General features: G+C 38.8%; 1 protein-coding gene across 1 annotated transcript; it reads right to left on the reverse strand.

The window, feature by feature from the left end:
• Nucleotides 1–1,323: 1,323 nt before the first annotated feature.
• Nucleotides 1,324–21,642, reverse strand: OPTN (optineurin; the record flags this gene model as incomplete). Its single annotated transcript, XM_084253940.1, has 13 exons — nucleotides 1,324–1,445; nucleotides 2,866–2,945; nucleotides 4,206–4,336; nucleotides 4,786–4,944; nucleotides 6,050–6,143; nucleotides 6,296–6,445; nucleotides 7,738–7,853; nucleotides 9,044–9,146; nucleotides 13,114–13,248; nucleotides 15,774–15,847; nucleotides 17,749–17,919; nucleotides 20,618–20,820; nucleotides 21,477–21,642. 13 exons carry the CDS (start codon nucleotides 21,640–21,642, stop codon nucleotides 1,324–1,326), a joined length of 1,704 nt encoding a protein of 567 aa, XP_084110066.1.
• Nucleotides 21,643–23,177: the final 1,535 nt, after the last annotated feature.

Genomic DNA, 23,177 nt, shown 5'->3' on the forward strand with positions numbered 1-23,177 from the left:
TTAATTATTAAATAGAAAAAGCAACAGGATATCCTTAATAGTTTAAGTGGGAAACCATTTGGTTTGCTTCTCTATTCATCACACTATACAAATCTATTTTCTCAATTATAAAATAAGGAAAAATTAAAACTTGAAACTATAAACAAGAAAGTAAAAATAAAATTTTCATGATTATGTTTGAAATGTCTTAACAAACATTTTCCTTGGGGTGAAGTGGGGGACTATTTTAATCTAAATTACGGTTGAATTTATTCCATGTGATCTCTCGGCATAAAGATATAATTAGCTACTTGATTCCTTTTTCTTAAAAAAAAATGTGTATTACATCTCACTTCATCTAGGAGAGATTATTTATTATGACTCATTTAAACAGAATATCTTTTAATTTTCTCTACATTGTTTTAGGATCTAGATTCATTCTGAATATGTATTAAGCTTATACAAAGCTGAATCCAGAAAATACTTCCTATGAAATTAGCCAATCACATATGAACAATGTGAAAGATTCATAACCAAAATTTTATTTTGCGATAATTGTTTTTGTGATTATGAATATATAGCCTGCTCCAGGAGGAAAACTAATAGATAACTGTTCTTTTTAGAAATTCATAACCTATTTACTGTACAAGCCCATCTATCTGCAGCACAATGAAAGAACAACAATAACTTTCTCTACACTGTGAATGGTTATATATAACCCAGTGAATCTAAGGCACCCACTTGATCTCTGCCAGTATTTCTTCACTTGTCCTGATGATCAAGTGAAGTTCATAGCACTCATATGAAAAGAGCTGCATTGCAACTCTGGTTAATTACTGTGGCTGCAATAATAAAACTACAACATACATACACATATACATACTCCAATAGATTTTTTTCTAATAGATGAAGAAATGCAACAATAAAATTTATTTTAAAAATACTTCAAAGAGATTTTTCTTGATTAAATCACTGGCTACTTCATATTTTCTGCTTCCTTAAAAGGTTCTTAAAATTAATCAGTGAGGCCTCTTATATCTAATTCTATTTATTCTGTCCCATGATATCATATCATTATTCACTGCATGAATAGTTCAGTGCTTACATGAACTAAACATAAAAAAAATTAATTTACTATCAGAAGAGTGAGTTGTTAAGGATTCTGTTTTGCAAGTTGATGGAATCCCTCAAAACATGTCCTACCTTAGGACATGCCCATTTTCTTCCTTTTAAAAACCTAATGAATGGATATATTTGAGTAAAAACAAATAACACAAAAATACAACTCTTGGAGGAGAAAATCTGACGTTTACCAACAGTTTAGGGCAGGTGAATAGTCAACATTTAAATGATGCAGTCCATAACATGAATCTGTAATGTGTCTATGTCAGGCAGAACTTCTCCACATTTAGGGCAAGAATGAATTGGAATATTCCGTTGTTGCTGCCAGTTTGTATCCTCAGCTCCTGGGAATAAGCAGTAAATGAAATGTCATTCTATGTTGCACACAGTTGTGTTGGTTTGCTCTTAATAATAGATGGTTAATTTTAACATCAGTTAAAATTTTTTTAACTTAATTTATTTTTAAATGAGGCAATATTTGGATACCCCATCAGGTTATTACCATCCTAGTACCCCTACCACCGAAGCAGCCACAGTCCATTGTGCTTCTTTCCTTCTTTTTTCTTACCCCTTCTCATGTCCTCCCTCCCTTGGTGCTTCATTTATGTAGTCAGCTATCAAGGATTAGTTTTTAAGTTAAACTTTTTAATCAATACCCAGTGTGAAGTGAATACAGGGTTTTTTGTAGATTTTGGGTTTTTTTTTTTTTTTGTCTTTAACTGAAGCAACCACTACACAGAGAGAAATCTCTAAGAATAGTGCCTGCTTCCCTATTATTTTAGGACTTAAGCTCTATTCCAGGTTGTAGGTATGTGGAAATACATGCTTTTGGCTGTAGGTACAGGTCAATACATGTTAATATACCTGCACACAGCAAACTCTCAATGAGTGGTAACTCCAGGTAGTGTGGGAAGACATGAACTCTAAGGAAACTTATTTAATAGAATACTTAAATACATATTTATAACATAAACAACTATAAAATAGCAGGTAAGTACCTAAATAGAAATAAACTACTTTAGAAATTCAGGATTTAGAGGTCACATTCTGTTGCAATTTATGTCAGTGGGAGTTGAGATGGATTTTATTTTATTTTTTAAAGATTATTTATTTATACAAGCACTGGGTACAGTCAGAAGCATGGGAGGGTGAGAGAATTCACCAGAGCCAGAGTGGGGAGCAGAACAGTCAGACTGATGAAGTACACTGCTGAGGGGAGCAGCAGGCACGGCAGGAGAGGTCTGCATGCCATGTGGGACCCTTGCCGGTGGCCGGGGATCGAACTGGCGCTGCAGAGGCTGCAGGCAGCTTCGCAGCCCAGTGCTCAACTGCTGTGCCACTGGGGAGGCCCGAGATGGAGTTTAAAGATGGGTAAGAATTCACTGAAAGGTGAGGGGAGGAAGGCAGGGGTGGGAATGAGTGAGGGAAAGGTATATGATGAAGGATGCCACATGAAAAAGTGTTGGTAGGGATATAGGCCTAGGACAAGTTCAAGGAACAGGGAGTGATTCATTTGGTTAATATCTATAGGGAAATAGAGTGAGAAAATGTTCAACAGTTTGGCTGTGCCAGGCCAGTGTGAAGAGTCTGGTCTGGATTCAGTAGGTGATGGATGTAAGTCAAGATACTGTGGAAATAATACTGAGAATGCTATGTTTTTGACAGTTTGATTTGGAATCCATTATTTAGAATAGTGTAGAATTTTTCTAGCTTCTTCTTTGAACAATAGTTATTCCCTAAAACCTAGATTCACACATGACTCACCTCTTTGAACAAGGTAAGCTTGCTGGTCGGAGTCATTCGTTCTTGCTCCGTGACGACTCTGCATTTCCATCAAGGACTGCCTACTGGGATTAAAAGCAACACTATATGTGATGTTCTAAAACCCTGAAATATGACAACATTAAGCAGACAGTCAATAGAAGTAGGAGAGGGAAAGAGCTGAATTAAAATGCTTAGGTTTAAAAAAAAACAAAATTTGAGACTAATCCGAATTTTAAATGTTACTGGCACTAGGACACCATGTAGTAAAATTAAATAAGTATTAACATTTAAAAAAATCAGTTAGGATATAACCACTGAAAGGGAATGGATTAGAAAAATGTAACCTATTTCTAAAATATGATGCTACAGAGCAATGACACAGAAGTAATTAAATGTGCATACATATACAAAGCTCAAAATCACAATTCATTTAAAGCAAGTTTCAGAGTAGTATCTACAATGATCATTTTGTAACTTAAGCACAAAGAAGCTAATATTATCTTGTCTAAGGATATTATATAGATGTGTGTCTATAAAATAGATGTGCATGCTGCCCACCAAACTCCGGCAACATGAAGGAAGGAAGAGTGCAATATAATGAGGGACCAAAGGAAACTTTAACTTCATCTACAACTCCTTTTTTTCTTTTAATAAAAATATCCTTGAAGCAAATAAATGGTAGCAACTGTCGATTCTGGATGGGGTACATATCGGTGTGTGTTTTTATTCTCTGTATTTTTCAATATTTAAAATATTTCTCAAAAAGAAAATTTAAAAAAGTATTGTTTAGCAGTATTTAAAGTATTAAAGCACTAGGACTATTTCATACTTGCCAAGGGAAGATATGACATCAGAGCATATAATGTCATATTTTTACAGCTTATGTAAAGAAAAAGAACTCGATCATCCTTTGATACGCAAATTCATAAAGTGGTCTATATTTTTTTTTTCCCATGGGTGTGAAACAAATGGTGAGAATTTGAACTGGGGGCCTCCCTGGTGGCGCAGGGGGTAAAGTCTCAGCACTATCAAGCTATCACCAACCACTGTGAATTGTTCCCTCTTACTATAGTATTGAAATTAGATCTACTTAATTTACCAAGTCAAGTACTTGCCCTGATTTTATATACTTGCACCTGTCAATAAACAATGTGATATTTGGTGTAAAAAGAAAAAGAAAGAACTCTGCCAAGCCTTTCTGTGAGCCATACTAAATGACAGGAACACAACTCAATGATGTACTCAGAGTCGCTCTTATAGCTTCTGTTGGGGAACATGGTTGAGAGATCACCTCTCCAGCAGCCCATGCTGTGCTCTAAGTCTCCCTTCTCTTTATTTACCTGCCTCCATCTTCAAAAACATTATTTTCTTTCAGCAAAATTGCCAGCTGCAATGCCAATTGCTCTTTTTCTTCGTGAATCTTTTCTCTCGCAGCTCTTTCAGCATGAAAGTCAGAACAGTAAACCTCCATCTGTTAGAGGGAAAAGGAGACAGAAGTTACTATCTCACTGAATGTGAATCTCTACAGCTCACTAGTTGATAAGGTGAATGGAGCACTGCACCCTGCAGACCTTGTAAGTGACAGGTACGTGCTCCCTCTAGAAACCAGTGTGTGTTTAAATATCATGTTGAATCTAAAATGTGCATGAAAATGAAAACAGGAAGGAAACCCTAAGGTCCTTCTGAAGAGTATCATTGAGGTGGGAAGACTTACTCTACCACCTATCAAAGTTCCTGATGCCTTATAGCAAGTCAAGGCAGTAGTGCACCAGAGCCAGGACCACAAACAACTTGAAAGAAAACTTATGAGTTGGTGGTAAAATATAAAATAAAAAATATATATTTTAAACACTATCACTTTCCCATTTGAGGATAAAATCAGGGTGTCTTCACTTAGCTCATTTTCAGAACAGAGCTGACCTGAGCCCTCAGGACTGCCATGGTCTCCAGGTCCTCCTCCTGTTTTGCGATGGTCTGTTTCATCTCATCCATTTGAAGCTGCTTGGAAGCCAGGGCCTTCTCTGCCAATTCCAGCTTTTCATCTAATTCCTGCAGCACCACCTTATCCACCATTTCTGACTGAAAAAGACAAGTTTATTCTAGCAATTTGAAATAATTCAACCTATCTTACTAAAATGTTAGGTGAAGATTTATTTCTTAAAATGGGTTGCTCTAAACTGTTCTTTTAATTAGCAATTATAACTTATTCAGAAAGTTGTATTCATTTAACTTATGGCTTACATATAACTTCCTAATTTAGAACACTAATTTTAAAAATCCACTAAAAATTAAGGAAATAATAATAAACCTCAATCTCCATGAGGTTGTAACCTGCTGATACTACTATTTTTTCACTCATATTACTCTCACTTGGTGAAGTCAGTGGAAAAGAGGAAACATGTTTTTGAAATAAAAAATTTACTAGGTCCTAGAGAGGAAAAATATACACTTAAAAAAGTAAAAAAGTATAATTATAAGGAAATAAATTAAGAAACTCCTTCTACTTCAATGCTTCCTTATTTTCATTTATTTATTCCAGCTTTGGTAAGACATGGCTTACCAAATAAAATTATAGATATTTAAAGTATACATGATGATTTGCTACATGTATACATTGTGTAAGAATTCCCCTTGTCAGATTAAATGACACATCCAATACCTCATATATCAATGACCTTTTAATGATCACACCATGCTGGGCATTATTGAAAGGCTGCATCTAGATAAGTCAGTTTCAAGTTCACTGACAATAGACAAGCAAGCGTTGCATTTTTCATGCAACAGACAGACCCTCTGGCCCCAACTAGTGGGCTCACCATGTACTTCACACAGTATACCCTCAGGTCTCCTCAAACCCACCATCAAAAATGCTAAAAAACTCCCTGACTGTCAGACATTAGCACCATCTATGCATGCAAAATGCACTATATATATATATATATATATATGTGGAACATCAGATGTTGTAACACTTAGATACAAGAAATCAGTAATAAACTGAAAAACCTCTTTGAAAAACCAGACTTAGGATTAAGGCAACTACATATAAAATGCTCAGTTTGTGTTTATGACTAGGCTATATGAAAGTGATTTATTTTTCCATGAGTACCTCCTTCCTTTTTAGTTCCTCAATTGTTTTCATTTATAACTAGCATGTGAAAGTCATTTTTTTCCCTATAAGTACCTCTTTCCTTTTTAGTTCCTCAATTGTTTTCAATGAATTATTGTATTCCTGGAGAAGCTTGTTGTGTGTCAACTGTAGAGTGGCCAATTTGGACCTATTAAAAAAGAAATTAAGAAATAGAATCTTGTGGAAATGTCATAGAAACTTAAAAATCTTGTCTCCCAACATTCTTCACTATTTCCAATCTATATAAAAGAGCTATCCCTCTTCTTTTAGTAAATAGCCACTTGATCTGGGCATACTCACTTTTCATCTTCTGTTTTAGCTTGCTCCATTTTGATTTCTGATCGCATGCTTTCTACTTGGAGCTCTAACTTTTTATTATTATAAACAAGCTCTTGCTTTTCATTCAGTTCTGATGGAGTTGCAGAATTTTTCCTTTCAAGGGTCTGACATCTAGGAAAGATCAAAATGCTGTGAGTATAAATAATGCTCCTTTATTCCTCATTGGCTTTTAAACAAATTCTAAGATTATGTGGGACACACAAAGAATTTTAGCACTGCATTTTTAAAGGATTTAACAGTACATGATAAAATATTTCTCCTCCTTGTTTCTTTACGAGACATAGCAATAACTCCGAACCCTTATGCCAAAATCACAGGAGCTACTGCCCACCTGGAGTAATTGTTATAAATAGTCATACAAATATATTTTGTTATTTAGATACAGACCACAGTAGTAACTAGTTAAAAGTGCTTTTCACATAGTGATCCATGAGCATCTTTAATATTTAAAAAATGTATGAGTTTTGTTAAGCTCAAAGATTATGGCTTCCAATAAAGATTCAATAGCAGAAAAGGAAGTACTCTAAGTCTTCTTAAAGGTCAGAAAGACACTTTCAATATAATAGCAAATATGAATCAATTATAGCTAGGTGAAAGGCACTAATGCCAAGCATGTTAAACATTATCTCATTTAATATGACATTATAAAATGGGAATTATGACAAACATTTTATAAATGATAAAACTGGAGCTCAGACAGGAGAACTAGCTTGCCCAAAGTAAAAGCACAAATAGTGGGAGAACCATATTTTAACTGATGCATGTTTGTCTAAAGTCCTTAGCTTTGGTTACTAGGCTCCATCAGATTACTGTAACACTGCATAGAAAGCCATGGTAAGTGAGACTCCAAGGAAATATAAACTTGTATATTATGCTGGAAATATGTTTGCCAATAAGTTCAAAAGAACAACATCAGCTTAGCTTTCCGAAGTTTGGGGGAACATCTTACATTCTTACAGAAACAAGCAAAAGCAAAATGCTCAATTTATATGTTAGCCTTCATAATTGATTGAAAATATTTTTTTTTTCCTAAATAAAACTCACTGAAGTTCTTGTACTTTACAGTTTTCTTTTATGTTTGTTCAAATCAACATTGTCAACCCTGGTAACTCACAGGAAATCTGGCTCACTGCACTTTACAGATCCTCAGACAGCTTAATAAATAACCCCAAAGAGCAGAGCCAGAGGTCCAGGGCCCCACTTGTCCATGTTACTGCAAACAGTTCATATAATAACCTGAATATTGGCATTATATGAATTTATATTTTAATTAGGTCTATTTTTCTTTTAGTTTGTAACAGTAACAAAATTAAGTTTTTACATATTTTGTAAAAATGTACATTTTTCATATTTTGTAAATGTACATTTTTCAAAGGAGAATAAAATTCATCGCTTATTCTTACTTTTCTTGAAGTCTCTTCTTCATTAGCTCAGCTTCACTGAGTTTTGTATGAGCCTCCTGAAGCTCCTTAAACAGGTTTGTCACCTGAAGGTTCAGCATTTCTACTTCACTTCCAACCTGTCATACAGGAAATCCCAAATACATATATGTGATTCTCAACAGAGATCAAATGAACCTTTTTGTGAAAAAACAGTACAAACCATCATTGTCCAATTAAGACCGACTGGCAATTGATTAAATTTTTGACAATTAATGCCTCAACTATCTAGGATGAAAAAGATAGGTTTTGGATACAACTGTGATTCCTTACAGAGCATTTACTGACCACTTTGGATACTACACTTGATCTTAGCCAAAAGGCCGAGAAGCGATACTGACCACTTTGGATAAACTGTGATAATGACTTCATTACAATTAAAATGAACCCTGCTCTTGGTTCAGGAGCTCATGGTAATCCCTGGCCTATTTATGCTTCTGGTTTACTCAACTATATTTGCTGTGCAGCCAGCCTTTTTCCTGGCTGCTCTAAAATTTTGTCAATGAGTTCTGTGGTGCCTTGGAAGTATCAGTGACTTCCTATTATTGGTTGTTGAATTTGCTTTACACAAAAGGGTACTATTACTTGCTGATGGTCTCTTTACCTCAGTTTTCTAAATGTTCTTCAATTTCTTGAAAGCTCAGCCCAGAGCATGGCATACTATAGGCATTCAATATATATATTTGTTGGATAAATGAATTTGCCAAAGCGAGCATTTCATGTTAAGTGCCTCTTGTGTGGGCTACTGTGATCCTCACAACTTCAGTGGCTAAATTAACTTTCCCTAACATTGAGACTATGTGCTTGCAGACTCCAAAGCACAGCTCTCAGTTACCATGGAACACTGACTATATAAACACGAACCTTTTTCAAACTATTTTATTCAAACCAATAGTAAAATAGAACCAAGATCTTTCAATTCTACCTCGAGTTTCTGGGTCCTATATCCTCAAATGATCTCATTGTAAAGTGGACAAAATTCCTTTGCCATGTAGTGGGCCTGTTCACTTAGAAATTTAGGAGAGGAAATCAGTCAAGGAGAGATGAAGGAGTAATTTCATCGAATCAACAGGATAGGGATACATCTCAGTATATTTCACACTGAATGAAATGTTAATCAGAACAAGGAAATATTATAAAAATAGACAATAGTCAACGTTAAAATGATTTCTATATTTCTAAAGCAAATAAAACATCATGGAACTTGAGCCCATCTTTTACACTGATTTCCGTGAGCAGTGTAACACAGTCTTAGGATTGCAGTACCCACACTTTCTGTGCCTTTCTCCTCTTCTTTCTCTTTTTCTGTGCTTCCTTCTGTCTGGGTCTCAATCTCAGAACGACCATTAGTTTTCTTTTCAAAATATGAAACTCTGAAAAATTATTAAAGTAGAAAAGTTACTTTCCCTTTGATTTCAAGAGGAATACCAATTGCAGAAGCACTAAAAATAATATTGTTTAAAATCTCTTTGTATTCATTATATTTGGTTTTGCATTACATCCTAAAATTGACTAGAATTTATTTTAGAGATGACTGCATCTAGCAGTAAAAAATAGGCATGACTCATTCTGAACACTGAAAAACACTCCCTCTTTTCATGTAACTGTAGTAAGCAGAAATATTTTTTAAGTTTGTGTTTCTGTGTGTGTATACATGTACATGTATGTGTCTTACATGAATGTTTGTGTCCCTTTATAAGGATTTAACAGAGAAGGGAAGATTTTTCCATTTTGGAATCATTTCATTTTACAAGTCCTTGAAAACAATGTAGTAACAATCTTACACCAAATCATAAGCACATAAAAACCATCCCAATACAAATAAAACAAATGATCAAAGGTGGGAGATGGAATATGGGTATATATGTGTCCCAAAACCCACTAAAAAGATTTTTAAAAAGCAGTATACCTGTGAGAACAAAGAGAAAGAAAGAGGAAATAATAGCAAGGAAATCTGGGAAGCATATGTATGAGTGGGAGCTGAGTTGGCAGCATAAGAAGGCCGGATCTGAAGCCAAGATTAGGTAAGAGGCAAGAGCAGGGAGAGCCAAGATGTAACCCAATTCACACTGTGGGAAGCCAGTGACACCAGGCACCTCTGGCAGTGGTGATGGAGTTGGGGCCTGTTAAAAGACTAGAAGACCATAAAATAAAACAGAGACTGTAACTAGCATGGAGGACTTGGGTTCCTGTGAAAAGAGGGGAATTTATACAGAATACTGAGAGCTTCATCCTTCTTTTACTATTTATGTCAAGTAGCCTGGCATCTAGAAAAGTACCCTCCAGGCAGGAGACCAAAAGAGTCTTCTCTGGTGAATGTGACCAGGATGAGGGGAAAGATCTAGTTTCTGACATGGGGCTTCCCCAAGGAAAACTCTCAGAGAGATCTCCCTCCATGCACACAGTGCCTAAATGAGCTTCTAACTCCCCACCCTTAAATCTGATCAACCAACAAAAATTACCAGATCTTTGAGGTAAGCCTTGAAATGAAACAGAAAACAGTAAAACAGAAAAAAAAACTTAATAATATTAGAATATGCCAGGCCAAAAAAAAAAAAAATCTTCAAAAGGAAACATACTACAAGAAAATGGAAAACTATAAAAAAGCAACAGTCAAAGTAACCAGCCATCCCTCCGCAATAAAGGAAGATGAAAGTTGTCCAACTCTATCAGAAAGGAGAAGGGTGGGAAAGGAAAACACAGAGCTCAGAAAATTAGAGGCCTACCCAGGAAATCAATTCAAAATAAGAGTTGTGCTAGAAAGAGAGAGCAGGGAAGAGCTGGGAGCAAGCTATCATCCCTAAATTAATTCAAGGTCATTTTTCAAGAACTGAAAGACATGAGTTTGTAAGATGGCAGAGCCCAAGACTGTCCAAACAAATGGATGAAAACAAGCTCACCCCATGATGGTGCAAGGGTGCATTGGTGAAGGAAATTCTATGGGGACTACACCTGAAGGGTGGGGGGAAGCAAATATTGTTTAAAAATAAACAATGATGTGAAAAATAAAAAATTAAAAAAACAACAAGCTCACCCCAAAGCACACCTTGGGACAAAGCAAAGAGCCTTCAGGGAAGAGGAAAAACCAAAAGAGTTTGATCCCAAGATTAAGACTGACAGTGGCGCCTCCCCTGGTGGCGCAGCAGTTGAGCACTGGGTTGACGAAGCTGCCCGCAGCCTCTGCAAAGCGGGTTCGATCCCCGGCCGCAGGGCGAGTGTCCCATATGGCGCGCAGACCTTTCCTGCCACCCGCTGCTCCCCTCAGCAGTGTACTTCGTCAGTCTGCCTGTTCTGTTCCCCACTCTGGCTCTGGTGAATTCTCTTACCCTCCCGCACTTCTGACTGTACCCAGTGCTTGTATAAATAAATAAATAAATCTTTAAAAAAAAAAAAGAATGACAGTAGATTTCTTAGCAGTAATACCACACCAGAAACTAGAGTATAGTGAAGTAATGCTTTGTTTTCAATTTTTGGAAGGTAAATTATATTCAATGCAGAATTCTATGTTCAGCCAAACTATCCATTATATATAAAGGGAATGAAGGCAACAGGCTTCCTTCCCTAAGATGTTCAGAACACTTGCTCCCAACGCCTGCTACTTTGGCATGTGGTCAATGCCAAAGTGGTACCCAGACTGTCACACTTGATTGTTTTGAGCTGAGGATAATTGAGGCCCTATATCCTACAGGCTCATAGGAAACTTCTATACCACTCCCTTAACTACCTAGAAGAATATAAATTGGTGTTATTTCCCAGAACTATATACAATGCCAAAAGTACAAGTTACAAAGGGAAAAAAATAGATAAATTGGACAACATCAAAATAATAAATTTTGTGCTACAAAGATACCATCAAGGAAGTGAAAATATAACCCACAAGATGGGATATTTAGGGCCTCCCTGGTGGTGCAAGGGGTTAAGACGCAACCTATGAAGCTATCACAGCCACTGCAGCATGAGTTGATCCCCGGCCAGGGAGCTACCCACATGGCGCAGCAGACTTCTTCTATCTTACCCACTGCTCCTCTCAGAAATGTATTTCATTAGACCTGCCTGTTCTGTTCCCCACTCTGCCTCTGGTGAATCCTCTCACCACCACCCCCCACCTCTGACCTGTACCCCAGTTCTTGTATGCATAAATAAATAAATCTTAAAAAAAAAAGATGGGATATTTACAAATCATATATCTCACAAATAACTTGTATCCAAAATGTATTATGAACTCTTATAATTCAATAATAAAAAGACGATCTAATTTTTTTAAAAAGGCAACGGATTTGAATAGATATTATTTAAGGAAAATATGTAAATGGTCAACATGAAAAGATATTGAACACTAGTAGTTATTAGGGAAATAAGATAAAAATCTCATTTTCATATGTGTATAATGGACTTATAGATGTAGAGAAAATAGAACACCCAAACATTACTGGTGGGAATTTAAGATGGTACAGACTCTGTGGAAATCAGTTTGGTAGTACTTAAAATAGCAAACATAGAATTGCCATATGATCCATCAGTTCTACTCTTAGGTATATACCCAGAGAATTTTAAAAATAGGTCCACATAAAAAAATGTACATCAATGTTCAGGGAAAACATTATTCATAATAGGCAAAAAGTGGGAACAACACAAATATTCACCAATGGATAAGTAAACAAAATGTTGCTTAGTGACACAATGGAATAATATATGGCAGCAAAAAGGAGTAAAGAAATAACACATGGACAAATCTCAAATATAGCATTACTCTGAAGCCATTTACATGAAATATCCAGAATGGGCAAATCTATAGAAACAGAAAGTAGATTCTTGGGAGGAATTGGGAATGAGTGCTAATGAGTATTGGGTTTCTTATTTGAGAGAAAAATGCTCTACAATTATATTGTGGTAATAGTTACCAAAAAATTGTAAATATTCTTTTTTTTTTTTTTTTAAAGATTTATTTAATTTATTTATTTATACAAGCACTGGGTACAGTCAGAAGCACGGGAGGGTGAGAGAATTCACCAGAGCCAGAGCAGGGAGCAGAGCAGGCAGAAGGACCGAAGTCCACTGCTGAGGGGAGCAGCGGGCGGCAGGGGATGTCTGCGCGCCATGTGGGACCCTCCTCCGGTGGCCGGGGAGCAGCTGGGGATCGAACCGGCGCTGCAGAAGCTGCGGGCAGCTTTGCAACCCCGCGCTCAACCACTGCGCCACCGGGGAGGCCCAAAATTGTAAATATTCTTAAAAAATTGAAATGTACACCTTAAATGGATGGATTATATGATATCTTAATTATATCAATAAAGTTGTTTCAAAAAAAACCAGTATGCATAGTTCAAGTCATGTACCGCATACCTTTCTTTGGCTTCCTTGAGTGCAGTTTCAAGTCTCTCCACCTTCTGATTTCCTTCTCTCAGACAAAGCAGGAGCTGGCTCACGGTTAATTCTTCAAATTCCATGTAATTCCTGTTATCTTCTGCAGAATTGCTCCTATATTGAGACAGTGAAAAGATTAAAAGGTTTTCATTAGAAAACAAAGTCTAAGAGTAGACTTAATTCAGCTCCATTTAACTGAAACTAGCATAAAGGAACTGCTTTCAATAACATTCTCCAATTCTCATTTACCGAGCACAGCTGGTCCGTGGAGCCCCAGGGCCACATACTTTAGTCCTTCCAGGGGAAGGAGTGGGGACCAATGGGTAGGTTTGCCTCATATTGCATGATTCACTTCCTCCAAAGTGTGCCCACAACACCAGACCACAGGACCCACAGAAAGTGGCAGGGGCAGCCCTAGTTTTCAGAGTCTGGCTTTCTCAGAGAGCTAGTCTCAAAGATATCGGCAGTCAGACAAGGACCCCAGCATGTGTGGTGTGCCTGTGGTGACCTGCAGCCCACTGGCCTTCCTCCAAGGTGATAGAAGCCATCACATTCTCAAGGCAGTAGAAGAAAATCGGTTTAGGTTTCAAATAATTAGAGCAGAGAAATGCAGGCATTGTTGGTATGTCAAATATTTTTCTCCTTTCCAAAATCTGATTAAATCAATAGGCATTTCAATGACAAACAAAACCAGGACCCTCAGGCTACAATGACTAAACACTCAAGATGTCCTGGTGCTGCTGACAGGAAGCTGCCCTTTTAGTAATCTACTCAAGTTTGCACACTTAATAAAGAGCCAGAATTAATTATATCCTGGTTCCCTGACTCCACACACAAAAGCTAGAAATCAATCTCTCACTCCTTATGATATTTTCAAACAGGGGAAAGAAGTTGCTAATAAAAACAGCATTGTGGCTTAAAAGAAGAAGTGGTCTTTGTAGGTGGCTGTAAATGAGGAAGAAATGGCTTGGAATTTTCAAACAGGGCTTTCCTCCTTCACTACACATCTAGGAAAGTCTTTTGATACTAATAAAAGAAACTTGGGAGAAAGTTGAGGAATATCTAACTAAAAAATAACTTTCATTTTTGGCAGTGTACTGTCTGATGAAAGAGTATTATCGAATACTTATTTTTTCTCTTTATGTTAGGGGGAAATGGATGTCCCAAAGCAAATTCTCCCTGAGTTGTACCTTTTCCTTATTTTCTTTTTCTCTTGTAAATAAACCTTTTATTAACCCTTTTGTGTGTGTCTGTAGTAGAGTATTCATAAGTCCCTTTAAAGCGCGCGGGTGAGGACCCACAGCCAGGAACCCGTTTAATATCGGGGCTGCTCTATAACAACTCAGGGAGAAAATAGGGAAATAAAGTCTTTAATGCGTCCTACCCGATCGGACGACCTGGAAACCCAAAGTCACTCTCAGAGCTGACCGGACGCTGCAAGCTGGCCGAGAGCCCAAAATGGAGAGCCCCCCCAAAGCCCACGTGTCTGCCTTTTGTATCCACCTGGCTGCTTAACCCCACCCTCAGGTGCCAGCCACCTTCCCTTTGGTGGTGATGGGATTTGGAGTTCCCAGTGTCTTTGGCTTTGACCTGGGGTGGGGGTGGAGTCCACAAAGCCTATATGGAATTTGCTTTGGGACATCCTTTCCCCCCTAACAATTCCCTTTCTTTTTCTCTTGTAAATAAACCTTTTATTAACCCTTTTGCGTGTGTCTGTAGTAGAGTATTCATAAGTCCCTTTAAAGCGCGCGGGTGAGGACCCACAGCCAGGAACCCGTTTAATATCGGGGCTGCTCTATAACACCACCATTTAGCATCTCTGCTTGCTAATATTTATTTGGGACAGGCCAACTTGAGACACCCCCCGCCACAGGTAAGATATCTGAGCACTTTTAAGAAACACTCAGTGACTGAACAACAACAGCACTGGTAGAAAAGATCACCAAATATTAGTCACCTTTGCTTGCATGAGGAATGAACAGGGCAGAGAAAATGGAAACATCTCTTTTATCAAGATGGGCAGCCTGGTCCAGTCAAACAGCACCAGTAGGAAACATGGCTCTTTAAATTAAGCATAAGGGCCTCCCTGGTGGCGCAAGGGGTTAAAGCATCGCACTATGAAGTAATCCGAAGTAATCCACAGCCTCAGCAGCATGAGTTCGATCCCTGGCCAGCCAGGGAGCAACCCACATGGTGCAGCAGACCTCTCCTGTCTCGCCCGCTGTTCCCCTCAGCAGTGTATTTCAGTCGATCTGCCTGTTCTGTTCCCCACTCTGTCTCTGGTGAATCCTCTCATCCCCCCGCATACCTGGCCTGTACCCAGCTCTTGTATGCATAAATAAATAAATCTTTAAAAAAATTAAAAATATAAATTGAGGCTAAGTATGTTTTCACGTCTGATCTTATGGACATGAAACACAACTCAAAACAGAGTGGTCAGGGCTAGCTGGCATACAAAGACATCAAACAAGTTTATTCTCTGCCAGTTTGGGCTGCAACACTAAAAGGCATTCAAACAAAAGATTCTTGAATGGCCCTAGTTTAAATTAATAAGTGGCTGTTTGACCTCCAGTAGTAATTTGAAAGGGATTGTCTGTCCCAGTCTGTCTGTCCCAGAGCCCTAGTCTATCTTCACATACGTGTCTTTGGAATCAGTTTTTGTAGGTCCAGGACTAGTTTCGATTTCTTTCATTGCCACATCTGCTCCTCCTTCCTGAAAAAAAGCAGAAATGAAAGGGATTTAACACAGTACTTCAAGAAGACAAACCCATTATAAAAAGAGAAAAAAAGGCAATAGATCAAGAATTTGGATGGTGTGCAACCCAAGGAACCTACCAAACATTTAGATGTGAAATGTCTTAATTCAGTCACTCAAATGGAGTGGAAATACTATTCTTCCCTCACCCTACCCACCACTTCAGGAATATAAATATCTAGGCAAAGGTGTGAAGGTCGTCTCCTCTTACTCAGCGCAGTCAACTTGGCCCTATAAACATGAAAGCTTATCTCCCTTGCTTTCCTGGGTAGTTCCTCTCTTTCCCAGGTTAAGGTCATACACAGTGATAACTCCACACACCTCTCCCAGATAGCCTTTAAAATACAAAGTGCTAGAACTTGCTGAAGCAAAGTTGAAAAGCCATTTTCTGTAAGGGAGGCTCTCAAAGGACAAAGAATTTTGTGAGCCTTTTGGAATATTTAGGAAACAAGGACACTAAGACCATTTAAATGATGTGAAAAACATTTATATCTAATGGGAATATCTTTTAAAAATGGACAAAAAACCTGTTCTGGATAATTTTGATTATGTACACTCTTTCTAAGTTTTGGGGAGTATTTTTCAGTTAACAGAAGCACAGCTTGAAAAACGTTTACACTAAAAATAACTGTCACTCATCAGTGAGGGAGAATATTATCATGCAACCTAAAGAAAGAGTCTCATTTAGAAACCTGATATGCTCTTGTGGCTTCCTGACTCTTATCAGTAATTTGCAGAAGGTTACAAGTTCTTTGATGAAATTCGTGTTTATAATCTTTAGCTATTTGCAGAAAGGGTACTCTAGCAAAATGTCAGCTTTTTTTCCTGAAAATACTAAAATCTTCAATTGGCATTTTAATTCTCTTGACTTTGGTCATTATTAATGTGTCTACAATTTATTAGGGGGCATAGATAGCAAGTTTATTAAGAGCCATTTCCCAGCCAGCAAGTGAATCAGAAAGTAAAGAAAATCACACTGATATTTCAAATGATTCAGCAGCTAGTTTTTGAAAGTTGCTCCCCAATCCCCCTGCCCCACTTATCTGCAAGATACATTTTCTCTTTCAGAGACACCATTCATTTCCTTTCCTATACAGATGTATACTTTGAGGGAGCTAAAATGACAATGTGTATTACAAAGGATTTTATCCTTGTGTTTTCTCTCTTGCTATTCAGTCTGGTTCAATCTGGTTGAGTCTCTCAGCAGCTCATACCTGCACACCTGGCACCGCAGGTACAGTCCTGAACTTCACACATACATAGGGGTAAATGGGCACGTGTAACTTCGCTTAGCTCACTTCACCGTGGGATATACTGTGGGTTGCACTTCATTGTGGTTGCTGACACCAGCTTCAATCTCTATTCTCTGGGTACCTGCCTCTTCCCTCCAACAAAAGGGGGAAGCCAAGATATTCTCTCAACCTACAGATAAAGCACCTCTGCTCTTGTTTTCTTCCACTTATTTTTAATAGTTATCATATCACTTGGTTTGAAAAGAGGGTCTGTTTACTGCAATAGATCGTCATTCAGCTCACCTAAGTGAAATGCCAAACACAGCTTTGAGGCCCGGTTTGAAAATGTTTTTTTAGTCAGCTGCAAAATGTCTGATTTGCAGGACCTATTGGGGGGAGGGGAATGCAAGGAAGAACATCTCCTATCTTTTTTGCCATAAGTGGTAATCAGTTGTATTTCAGCTATGATAATCCTTACAAGTATTCTGTTACACTTAAAAAGCAAGAGCCATATTTTCTTTGCTGTGCTGACATTTCCTCACTGACTTGAAAGGCAATGGTGGTGTTTGTATCAACTGTTCAAGTCAGGTTTTGTAATTGGCTTAAAACCAAAACCATCACACTTACAGCCATCCTAATTTCAACAAAGGAGTCTTCAGGGGGTCCGTTTGAGTTCACTTTGAGTTGTAATTCTGATACAATGCCCAGCAGATCTGCTTTTTCCGCTTGCAAGCGTGCCACCTGGGTCTTCAGTTGTTCCACTGCCTGTTCTGTTTCTGTCTTGGTGACCTTGGAGTCCTTAAAATGATGAGGAGCAAAGTGAATCAATGAACAAACTGAGGACCTGGTCATCAAACTTGAGAGTCCCTACACCCACCAGTAAGGCAACTGTGCTCTACAGTAGAAAATTCTAGCTTTTTTCTTGGCAATTTATTTTGATATAACACTTAAAATGGAAGTTTTTAATCACTGAGTAGCACTCCATTGTGTATGTCTATCACATAGAACTGGAGGGGATACCGCTAAGTGAAATAAGTCAGAAGGAGAAAGACAAACACTGGATGGTTTTTGATGTAGAATAGAGAAAAAAAAAAAAGGTCAGATAAAAAAAAATCAGTGACAAATCCTTGACATCTGACTATAGAACTGAGGCAACCAGAGGGGAGTATGGTGGGGTGGGACCAACAGAGAGAAGGGGCCCAGTGGAGCATTGTAGTGGACTATTGGGTTTTTTTGGATGGCAGGCAAGATGTGAAAACATATACTTGTAAAGGTTTGAGTCTATAATCCCTAAAACAAATACAGTGATGTAAATCAACTTTACCTCAGTTTAAATTAAAAAAAAAAAAGTCACGATAAATAGAAAAAGAAATGACATGGCACCAAATGGTCTTGGTCTCTTCCAGCTGTTCACCTACTGGGTTGCTTTAATTTCCTCTCCAGGAAACCTTCATGGCTTTTATGGGCATGGTCCCAATAATAAAGAGTGGACAGACAGGTGTCTGCCCCCAGGCAGTGCTGTGCACACCACTGAGATCTTACTCCTCCTTGACTGGAGCACTTCCTCACTAGGCAACCACCACAGACCTTAGAGAAAAACTCACTATGGAACTAAAGAGTTTGGTCTGCAAGGCAAGGTTAAAAGTCCACACAATTTTTCTTAGTAAGCAGTCATTCCAAAGAGACATAAATTTGGGCCTCCCTGGTGGCCTATAGGTTAAGTTTCAGTGCTATCATCACTAAGGCCTGACTTGGATCCCCAGCCAGGGAGCTACCCGCATGGCACAGCAGACTTCTCCTGTCTTGCCTGCTGCTCCCCTTAGCAGTGTAATTCAGTAGGTTTACCTGTTCTGCTCCTGGCCTATACCCCAGTTCCTCTTTGCCAAAAAAAAGACATAAATTTAACAGAATAAAAACAAGAAAGGAAAGGCAGTGCTGAGCTTCCTGGCATCAGAAAGCAAAGAGGCCAGGCAAAAACCAGGCTTGAATACAAGAATTGAGGTACAGGCCAGAAGTGCAGGGGGTGAGAGGATTCGCCAGAGACAGAGTGGGGAGCAGAACAGGCAGACTGACTGAAATACACTGCTGAGGGGAGCAGCGGGTAAGACAGGAGAGGTCTGCTGCACCAAGTGGGGTGCAGGATCGAAGTGGGGTGTTCGATCCTGGCCAGGATCGAACTCATGGCGCAGTGGCTGGCAACAGCTTGATAGTGCTGAGACTTTAACCCCTTTGCCACCAGGGAGGCCCCCTGAGTGGTACTTTTCATTAATATCTTTGACCTCCACTGTCGGGTGGGTACATTTCCCAGGTTACTGATGAAAACATGCCAACCTTATAGCTTGGTAATTGTCCAACTGTTTTTCAAAAGTAAATGTAAAATGTGGGCCTCCCCGGTGGCGCAGCGGTTGAGCGCTGGGTTGTGAAGCTGCCTGCAGCCTCTGCAGCCGGTTCGATCCCCGGCTGCTCCCCGGCCACCGGAGGAGGGTCCCACATGGTGAGCAGACCTCTCCTGCCGCCCGCTGCTCCCCTCAGCAGTGTACTTCGGTCCTTCTGCCTGCTCTGCTCCCCGCTCTGGCTCTGGTGAATTCTCTCACCCTCCCACGCTTCTGACTGTACCCAGTGCATGTATAAACCAAACAAACAAACAAATAATAAATAAATAAATAAGACATGCCTCTAGAAAATTAAAAAAAAAAAAAAAGTAAATGTAAAATGTAAAGTGAGGAATCTATTTTAGACTGAGAGAAAGAACAAGGTAAAAATTTTAAATTCTGGGGATTATATTTTTTTAATCTAATTTATAGCAAAGACATAAACTAAAAACTAACACTTAGATAGGGCCAGGCAGAGGTCTTTCTTCTATAACATCTATAAAGAACACAAAACACTGATTTATAACCACAGTGCTCTTTTTGTTATAGGGCAGCCCCGATATTGAATGGGTTGCCTTTAGGACATCCTTTTCCCCCTAACATTTTGACTATAGTCAGTATGGTCAAAACTTTACACATATCCTCCCCCTAACAGAGATTATTCAAGACCCTTAAAAATGCTACCAATCTTCTCAGCAAGAACGCTTTTTTTTAAAAACAATGCAAAACAGGGCCTCCACGGTGGCGCAGCGGTTGAGAACTGGGTTGCGAGGCTTCCCGCAGCCTCTGCAGCACCGATTCGATCCCCGGCCACTGGGTGAGGGTCCCACATGGCGCGCAGACCTCTCCTGCCGCCCGCTGCTCCCCTCAGCAGTGTACTTCGGTCCTTCTGCCTGCTCTGCTCCCCGCTCTGGCTCTGGTGAATTCTCTCACCCTCCCGCACTTCTGACTGTACCCAGTGCTTGTATAAATAAATAAATAAATAAATCTTTTAAAAAATACAAACAAACAATGCAAAATACCAGTCCAGCCTGAATCATGAAAGGTGTGGATAAGTAAGTCTAGACAAATAGGGATCCACTACAGATATTAATAAAATCAAATCACAACTTCAGTCTGCTCACCTCAAATGACCTTTCTGCTTTCCCTTTTAGCTTCCCAAGTTCTTCCTTCAATTTTTCATTTTCATGATTCAAAGTCATTAGGCGCTCTTTGGCTTCTTTGCTCTGGGTCTCAAAAAAGAGACGTTCTTCCTTCTGTTTCTCTGTCCAGGCTGAAAGCTCCTCAAATCGTCCTTTCATAGCTTGATTATTCAGCTTCATGGCTTCTGTATGGGGTACAGAGTGAGGGTGTCACACACCAGGGCACAGGATTTGACTTAATGAATCAAATCTCCCCCAGACCACTTCACCACATAACAACTCTGAATCTAAAGATGCCACATTTGGCATGAGCCCGAGTGTCAGCTGGAAAAGTCTGCAGTGAGATGAGTAATATTTGTGTCCAAACAGGACTAGGAGGCTTAAAGTCATTTCTAGTCCTCAAAAGTCTCCAGAAAATACAATTGATTTGGGTACCTCCACAATAGCACAAATAGCTATTAATCATCAAAGAATTGAGGTTGGTCTCTCACTCCTGGCTTCCAACACTTACCCTGCTACAAGCAGTGGCTTGACATTTTAGAATGGTTTCTCTTAACAAGGGTTATATTCAGGAGAGTCTATAATAGCAGCCTTTCTTTTTCCTTTTTAATGGGCTCTTTTATACCATTTTCCTATGACACATAAAGTGTTTTGTATTCTTATCTGTATTTGAGTACAAGCAATGGAAACAGTTTTAGTCTTGCTAAAAGCTCAGTTCTGTACTTTACCCCCAGGGATCCATATAGAAAGAAGGGAGTTGCTCTAACAAGACTCAACACAAAGGTTAAGTTTATGAAAGGCCCAGGGTGAGTGCAGAAACACAGGGCCAGGTGATCCTCACCTTTTAGCTGATGGTTCTCAGTCAACAGCTCTTTCATCTGTTGCAGCAGCTCCTCTGGGGTGAACATATCCAGGTTTGGATGAGCCAGATTAGGAGGTCCATTTCCTGTGGTGTCGTTGGGGCTGTCCCCCTTCTCAGTCAGGCAGCCAAGTGGTTGGTGGGACATGGTGGTGGGACACAGTTCCTGTGGAAAAGTCACAAACAGAAAATACAGCTATCCCCGCTTCTGCAAGGGGTCTCTATGAGTCCTAAAAACCCATCAGCAATTGCTGACATGTATTCCAAATGCTGCTGACCCCACTCCAGTTACATTTTGCAGTTTCGATTTTTAAACAAAGAAGTCTATCACAGCTTCAGGGTTTGAAATATCTTAAATATACCACTTTATTTTGTAGAAGGATCCATGTGGACATAAATAAATTAAACAAATGTATTCTAATGCTACGTCTGTACAACCTTACCTTTTGCAATGCATGAAGAGGATAAGCCTTTTCATGAAGAACCACAGTCACCAAGATCAGTCACTGGAAGCAAGAAGCAAGAGAAGTGCACTCTCTCTGATCCATAAGTGGATCACAATATCTGAGTGCTCTTGCATTAAAATGCAACCAACACAGGGAGCAGAGCAGAGCAAGGTTTCTTTCTTACTCAACAGGCGGCAAGCAGTCTCCTGCCCACCTGAGACTATGCAGGTGCCTCTCTTTCCTCCTTTTCCTAATAAACCTGTCCTTTAAAAACATTTTTAAATAGGAAGGAAGGGAGGGAGTGAGGGAGGGGGAGAGAGAGTAGGCAAACTGAACTTTCTAGAAGGTGCCTGGTACCTGGCAACTACTAAGTGACCTGAGACACTGTCACCACTGAAGGCCTGTGACACTGCCGCCTGGCTTCTTCCTAGGGCAGCCAGCACAAGAAAAGGGATTGTTGTGAAATTTTTTAATGAGGATGGCCATTTGGTGAAGTGCAATACACTGATAAGCATAATATTCGATTCTGAGCCCTTTGTAAGCATCTGCATTTCACCTTTCCTAAGTTATTTAGAAAAGTGGTATAATGCTGACGTATGCTATTTCTTCACATTAGCTGGCTGGAAAAGATTACTTTCAGTTTCTACAATAATGTAATTTAGATCATTTTGGGTAAAACAATTTGGAGAAAGCCAGTTTCCAGCTTTCCATAAGATTCATTTTTGCAGTGTGACATTGGTACTAACATTTCATAAAAATGAATTTTTATTAACAGTGTTCCTGTATATTTTGCAGAGGGATATAAAATTCTAAGTAACCAACCAAAGAGAAAATCCTTGTAATATGTTTTATTTATTTGTCAACATTGAATATCCTCAGATATTCAATGACTATGCTACACTTAAATGGAAACATGAAACAGATGTTTTGTTTTAGGAATGTGATTCTGGAGTTGTGTTTGGGTTCCTTTTACTATATGCACCCTTTTCTCCCTAATATTTTTTCCAGTAGAGGGGAAAGGGTAGAAAAGGGAGAATGAAAGAGGGGAGACAAGAAGGGAAATGTTTCCCTTGAAATATTTCAAAGATCTCTTTCTTTTAAGCCTTCACCAAGCCTTTAGACATAACCATTATGAGGTTATAACTGGTTCTTGTTATTCCATCAGTACATCTCAGTTTTTCATGTAGCCAGACTTTATTTACTTATTTATTTCTTTAACGAGTTATTATTTATTTAC

The sequence above is a fragment of the Talpa europaea genome (genome assembly GCF_964194135.1).
Source record: "Talpa europaea genome assembly, chromosome: 14".
Lineage (NCBI taxonomy): Eukaryota > Metazoa > Chordata > Mammalia > Eulipotyphla > Talpidae > Talpa > Talpa europaea.